Source organism: Pseudorasbora parva, chromosome 1 (genome assembly GCF_024679245.1).
Source record: "Pseudorasbora parva isolate DD20220531a chromosome 1, ASM2467924v1, whole genome shotgun sequence".
NCBI lineage: Eukaryota > Metazoa > Chordata > Actinopteri > Cypriniformes > Gobionidae > Pseudorasbora > Pseudorasbora parva.
Genome location: NC_090172.1, coordinates 53,461,357 through 53,469,309, shown reverse-complemented (window position 1 = coordinate 53,469,309; position 7,953 = coordinate 53,461,357). Strand labels below are relative to the sequence as shown.

The window sequence follows — 7,953 nt, the reverse complement described above, 5'->3', positions numbered from 1 at the left end:
TATTATGCTCACCAAGCCAGCATTTATTTGAGCATAAATACAGTAAACAATGTAACATGTATGTGAAAGGGATTACATAATACATATTATATTTTAATATATTTTAAAATGTAATCTATTCCTGTGATGCAAAGCTGAATTTTCCGCATCATTCCTCCAGTCTTCAGTGTCACATGATCCTTCAGAAATTATTCTAATATGATGATTTACTGCTTCATTTGATTACAAGAAAATTTAAAAGAACAGCATTTATTTGAAATACAAATCTTTTGTAACATTATAAAGATCTTTACTTTGATGCATCATTGCTTCCATGAGGTCGTGACCTCACATCCTGCCCACACCAGTCAACATCAGGTAATAACACACAGCTGATTCAAAAAAACATAAAAACATTCGGGTACTTTCATAGAATGCTATGAGCATGTACAGTACAGTATACAGTAGTGAAAATACAGTAAATCTGTCTAAAGATACAAATCCTGCTCTTTAAGAAACATTCATCTGATTTGTGGATGGGTAGAATAAATATAATTTTACAGCAAGCATAGAAACAAATCAACATTTTAATGCATGTTCCTTAAACAGAATGTTACTTAGTGGAACTTTATCATCACGGTCAGACACATTGTATAAACTAACCAAAAAAACACCTACCCACATGACTGGGGTGCACACCATTTGGAAGTGTGACGTCTGAGGAACCTGGCATACCATCTGAACATATGAAAACATATGACATATGAACATTTGACAGGATTAGACATAAATTAATGTTTCATTTCCAAATGTATGAGACCGATTCCTTTCAGCATAGTTTGAAAAGACATAAACATGATCAATGGCATTCCAAATGACCTCAAAACATCACTGGAATTAGCATTGAACACCAAAGCATTAAGATGGTGTTGCATGCAAAAATGTATGGTAGTGATGTAGATCCTAACCCATGACAGCAGTGCTGTTGGTGCTCGGGAGGCCGTTGGAGGACAGAGACAGTATGTTCGCCCCGCTGAGGGACACTGGGGTGTCTAGTGAGCTGTCTGTACTGTAGGAAAGGATGGCAGGGTTGGTGACGGGCAAAGTCGATGGCATTGAGAAACTCTGGTGACCCAAAGCAGCCGGCTGATGGAGACAGATAAGAGAGATGTTAAGAGAGATGTCCAGGGATGAAGTTAGATTAAAGGCACAGTTAACAGTATGTACGTTTCAACACTAGAGGTCGCTTATTCAAAACAATAACAAAGGCGTAGTTCGTTGACGCTGTGAATGAGGAATGTCTAACGCCGCCTTCACATGCTATCGAAATATTGTAAATACTAGTTTCAGAGTTAAAAAATGAGACATGAACACCCTCTTAAGTCAACGTTTGAATAGAATGAGCTGGTAATCACGACTTCCGAAGTGGAAAGTAGGACATTTCTGATAGCACGTGAATGCAGCATTATTCACCCCCACAGCCGATGGAAACATCTGACGGGACTCGGATCAGGCAGAAATCATGTTCATGATGGGTGAGCTAATGTATTCAAGTTATTAATGTTACGGAAGCAGGGTGGAGTCGAGACTCTAGGGCATTTAACCTTGCTGTTTTTATTATGCTTATATGACAGTCTATTTTATGTCTATTGTCTATTTTATGATTAAAGTTACGTTTAATGTCCGTCACCTACCCTAAACGTGAACTTTGTTAGTTATGTATGATCACTTAAATTATTTACTTTGTTTTTTTACACTTAGAGCTACACTATGTAACTTTTCCTTTAACTAGAGGGTGACTATTCAAAACAAAAGCGTCGTTTGATGAAGCCAAGTTTGAGCGCAGAATCTTGGAACATGTAGTTTTCACCTCAAAGCCGATGGAAAAGAATTGAGATATGACTCAGGCAGAAATCATGTTGATGGATGCGGGTATTAACGCTACTGTAGTATGAAGCAGAGCAGGACCGAGTGTTGTGGAGCTGAGCAAGGCTGCTGGAGCGATTGTTATGCAAACACACACCTTGCGAGCAGCAGGACTTTTATTATGACACAGTCGCAGACGGCATTTCCGCTTTTCTGGTCATGAGTATGAGGTAGTAGTGGGAAGTTTGGATCATTTTACTGACTCGGATCTTTGAGTCTCGTTCAAAAAATGAACGAATCTTTTTTCGAGTCATTTCGAGTCATTTCGAGTCATTTCGTTCATTTCACCAAAATGACATGTTAAATAGCCCAACACATCTAGTGCTTATGAAAATGTTGATTACATTTTAAAACTACATACAAATAAACTATAGGGTACAGCAACCAAAGCCAAATTATAAGAAACTGAAATGTTTAATTAATTGATTAGTTGTTGGGTCAGGCTTGCAGTTTCTCTGTTAGTTCACCTCACCTCCTGATCCAAAACTTCTTTCTCTTGCAACTTCATATTTATCACGTTTGTTTTCCGCCTCTCGTGTCTTCGAGCTCCTCGAGACGTTAGCTGTCGACTCGTCTGTATCTGACTCTGATCAGATCTGGGGGCTGGGCCGCCCGGACCGTGCGTGACACAGGTCCGCAAACAAAAATGATTAGTTCTTACGACTCTTTCGGGTTTGAGTCTTTCGTTCTTCCTGTTAGTCCCATAGAGTCCATGCTGTCAATAACGGAAACAGAAAAGATTAGTTCTTTTGATCGAGTCTCGGGTTTGAGTCGTTCGTTCTTTTGTCACGTGACTTGTCACCGTATAGAACACAAGTTTACAACCTTTTTAGTAAAAAGCACGTAGTTATTTATTTTATTTTTTATATTATTCTCAGTTAATATCAGACATATACAAATATGGGAAATATATTGACTATTCAAGTCTAACATCACAAATTCAATTAGACTAATTTTGAATCAACTGTGTGTGTGTGTGTATATATATATATATATATATATATATATATATACATACATATATATATATATATATATATATATATATATATACATATATATATATATATATATATATAAAAATATATATACACATATATATATATATATACACATATATATATATATATATATATATACACATATATATATATATATATATATATATATATATATATATATATATACACATATATATATATATATATATATATATATATATATATATATATATACACACACACACACACACACACACACACACACACACACACACAGCATGTGACTGACAGCAAGAACGAAAGACTCAAACTCGAGACTCAAAAGAACTAATCTTTTCTGTTTCCGTTACTGACAGCATAGACTCTATGGGACTAACAGGAAGAACGAAAGACTCAAACCCGAGACTCAAAAGAACTAATCATTCGGAGATTCAGAGCTGATTCAGAGGCCATATGTTGCGTAATGCGCATGCGCGGTCAACACAAAATGAACGAATCACTATCCGAGACAACTCGGTAGTCCCGAGTCATAATAAAGATTCGTTTAAAATGAACGAATCGTTCATGAACGACACATCACTAGTATGAGGAAACGCAGCTCTGTTTATCATATTAGATACATTTAAGTGTGTTTAAAATTATGTTATGATGTTACTCTGTGTGTTCGCTCAGCGGCTGCTGTGACACTTGTTGCTCACTGCTAAGAGTGTCTCTGCAGAAAAAAAACAGAAACCGAGAGTAACGCAGATATGACGCAATTGACAGGCGACTTCCTCAGACGTCCCGGTTCATTGGTTAAAATAGCAATTTTTTCACAATTTACAAATAGTTGGAGACATTTGGGATATTATACGAACTCAACTGAACATAATATATAACACTGGCCTAGTGTTTTTTTTTATATTTTACTGCAAAAATCCTACATAGTGCACCTTTAATGAAACAAGATTCAAACAAGTGTCCAAACAGTTGCTTACCTCACTAATAAACTGCATAATATATTAAATTGTTTAATATATATATAAAAAAAAAGTTAAATTGTTTTAATTGTCTCTATGGAAGTAAAACCGGAAATCAGTGATGCCATTGACAGGCGACGCAATGAAATGGGACGTTACGATGGTTAAAATAGCTGGTTTCTCTAAATTGAAACATTGTTGGAAACATTTGGAATAATATAAGTACACAAGTCAACAAAATATATAACATTGTTTGATTTTTGGAAATGTTAATCCAAAAATTCTACATATTGTGCCTTTAAACAATAAAACATTTCAAATGATTCCTAAATTAGAAACATGATAATAATAATAATAAAAACATTTAATGAAGTTGATATGGCTTTCTGGATGCAGGGGTCATGATTTTGAAGGGGGACAGATTTTTAGTGTGTAGACTTCAATAAAAGTTGAAATAACATTTTTACTACCCAGGCCCAAACTTAGACAAAAAGGTAGTGTACATAACAGATGTCATGATCACACTTTGCTTACAAGTTTGTGATTTCTCATCATATTGTCAAACTCTTCGTTAATCTTCTGATATTTCTCCTCGGCGTGAGGCGTGAGGACATATGAAGATTCTGGATCTGGGCTGTCACAACCTCTGTGTTCCTTCTTGTTCAGCACCTGTAGGGAGCAGCAAAGAACAACAGTACTATGGCATTAAAAATCTACATCAAATTGGAAATGAAGGTGAGAAACTGAGTGCAGGTATTCAGGATAATTTTATACCTGTTACAGAATATCAGAGTGCTTAAGCAAAAGTGTAACTGCAGGACAGTAGATCGAGGACCCTCTTGCAGCAGTTTAAGAGCCCTTCTGAGAGTGAATGGAAATCAGAAGCTTATCTCATCCTCAGGCGTCTGTAATACTGTAACTCTGTGCTTTAATGTTATAACTGGGCCTTATATTACACTTATGACTCAGACAGAGGTTGAGGACTGCAACTAAGAGGTTTTGACTCTATATTAATCTGGAAAACAAATGTATGCTTTAATAAAATAAATAAATCAAAAGCACAAAATATATATATATATATATATATATATATATATATATATATATATATATAGTGGAAATTTTAACTGATTTGACAGGATCTGCTAGCCTAGAAATCTAGACGCAACTCTGAAAGTCTTTGACCGCGACTCTGGAAGACTTGGAGTTAAGCTTTTCTCTGAGAAAAGAACAAAGAACGGCACTGAAGTCATTCTTAAAAAGGGAAGATGTGTTCAGAGTTTTGCCGACCGGATATGGCGAATGTTCCTTCTATCAACAAGCTCTGTTTCACCTTCGTTGCTCTGGTTGGTGTAGCGCTATCCTATCGCGTGCAGAGGGAGATTGAAAGACAACCGTTTATCCCGCCCCTCGGCTTGAGCCCTGTCAATGGTGAGTTTCCAGACCAAATATCTTGATGTGGGTCTGGCTTGTCAGGCTAAGGATCTGCCCCAATCAAATCATCATCACCAACTCCAGGCCGTTCAGGTTTGATGGCAATAGGATGTTGGAGAAGTAAATGGATTTTATGACCACTTTCATAGGCATAGCCATTGAGTAATTGTAATGGAGGCCAGCTAGTAGAAGTTGCTGTGTGAGTAAACCTCACTCCTCTGACCTCAAGAGACGCTCTAGCGACTGAAGCTAGGGGTTGCAGCCTTTAGCCTCCTTAGAGCGTCCGACTCTCATGCCGGCGGACCTGGGTTCGAGTCCTGGTCTGAACAGAAGGGGTTACATAATCAATGTCAAAGAGTCTTCCAATGGTAGACCTCCAATAAAAGTTGATAAATATAAAAATTGCACAATAATCACTGACTAATCCCAATGAAAAATCTTCTGATATACCATAGAGGAAAAACATATGAGAAGCAGGAGACAAAAGCAAGATTCTCCATTTGTATCTTGCATTTTTAATTTTTCAGATTAATTACTTTTCTGTCTGAACAGCTTCAAGATGCGCCTTCTTGACAATCTTTATAGGAATTCCTATTTGGAGACATATTATAATATCAAGTTGAAGTGGCAATTGAGCTACAGTGTATATTGCTGAAAAACAGGATTAGGGTATGCTAATGTGAGACCATGCAGCACACATAACTTTGATTCAGAAATGCCTTACTGGTACACGTAAGTGATTTGTGATTAATAGAGGCTAATGAGCGCAGAGCACGCCAAAAGTGCCACGTCCTTGACTGATAGTATCTCAGGTTTCCTTGGTATGAATGTTGGATAAGACTGGATCTTTATTTTTAGCTACAACCAATTAGCACCACTTGCAGAAAGTCTGTTCAACATGACTTCAGCACCAGCATTTAGCTACAGATTGCTAGACTCTGAACATTCACCATTTACTTTAAACCTTGTCTCCTAACAGAAACTAGTCTCAAAATAACAACAAATATTGCATATACAAAAAATGTAGTTGATCTGGCAAACAAAAAATTACACACTACCAGTCCAAAGATTGGAATAATTATATTTTTTGTTTAAAGATATCTCTTATAAAAAGACAAAAGTGACATTAAAGACATTTATAATGTCTTTATATTTCAAATAAATTCTGTTCATTCAGTTTTTAAATCATTAAAGAATCCTGAAAAATTGTATCACATTGACCAAAAAACATTGCACAACAACATTTTTAACATTGATAATAAGGGCATTATTTTAAAGGGTTCATCCAAAAATGAACATTTGATGTTTATCTGCTTACCCCCAGGGCATCCAAGATGTAGGTGTGTTTGTTTCTTCAGTAGAACACGAATGAAGATTTTAACTCAAATCATTGCTCATTTAATGCATGTCATGAGAATAAAAAACACATTGACATACAAATCCATATTAAACCCTGCGGCTTGTGACGATACATTGATGTCTTAAGACACAAAACGTTCAGTTTGTGTGAGAAATGTTTTCCTCAAATACAACACTATGTACAAATGCCGTGTATGCGCCATCACTTCCTGCAAGTAAGGTCAAATGTAAAAGAGAAGGCGTATCTCAATGGGATACAAGCAGCGGAAGTGGTCGGAAGTGTTCATTCGTCCTTCGGATGAGACGATAAACCGAGGTCCCGACTCTCTGTGGTCGTTAAAAATCCCAGGATGTCCTTCGATAAAAAGTATGGGTGTAACCCTGGCATCCTGGCAAAATTTGCCCATTGGCCTCTGTCCATCATGGCCTCCTAATAATCCCCATATAATGATTGGCTTCATCACTCGGTCTCCTCTCCACCAATCAGCTGGTGTGTGGTGGGCGTTCTGGTACAATATGGCTGCCGTCGCATCATACGGGTGGGTGCTGCACATTGGTGGTGGTTGAGGAGATTCCCACTTCTATGTATAGCGCTTTGAGTTTCTAGAAAAGCGCTATATAAATGTAACAAATTATTATTATTATTATTAACTCTTGTGCGTATTTCTACACCATATCGTGCAATTTGACCTCACTTACAGGCAGTGATAGCGCGCGGGGGCAGCTAATGCACATGGTGTTGTATTTGAGGTAAAAAAAATTATAAATACTGTTTGGTTTCTCACACAAACTAATCATTTCATGTCTTAAGACATCAGTGTGTTGTCACGAGCCGCAGGGTTTAATATGGATTTGAATGTCTGTGTGTTTTTTATTCTCATAGTGACCCTCGTAGAAAAACACCCCATTGACATGCATTGTACGAGCAATGGTTGGAGTAAAAAATCTTAATTTGTGTTCTACTGAAGAAACAAACACACCTACATCATGGATCTCCTGGGGGTAAGCAGGTAAACATCAAATTTTCATTTTTGGGTGAACTATCACTTTAACGATCTAAGCGCATGGCCTAAAGATCATGGGGCGCAAGTGGACTTAGGGCGTGTCCGGATCTGCCTTGTGTAAGCAAAAGTGTATGTACGTTGCTAATAAACCCTTTAAATAACAAAAAAATAAGTAAAATACTTCGCTATTGACTTTAGTCCGGATTTTTGTTGGTTAATGGCAGTCGATTTCAGTTGCCTCAAAACAGCAGCACACCAACAACAATGAATCTGAACACGCTTGTTTTCAGA

At 37.0% G+C, this 7,953-nt stretch overlaps 1 protein-coding gene across 4 annotated transcripts in view; it reads right to left on the bottom strand.

Moving 5' to 3' along the window:
* mef2ab (myocyte enhancer factor 2ab) overlaps nt 1–7,953 on the bottom strand; it is a 41,423-nt gene that overhangs the window by 9,883 nt on the left and 23,587 nt on the right. For all 4 annotated transcript variants that reach the window (XM_067445193.1, XM_067445196.1, XM_067445195.1 and 1 more), the window contains exons 4-6: nt 4,400–4,534; nt 948–1,125; nt 658–717 (exon numbers count right to left, since the gene is read on the bottom strand). In XM_067445193.1, coding sequence (XP_067301294.1) covers nt 658–717; nt 948–1,125; nt 4,400–4,534 — 373 coding nt within the window. The remainder of the gene's footprint in view (nt 1–657; nt 718–947; nt 1,126–4,399; nt 4,535–7,953) is intronic.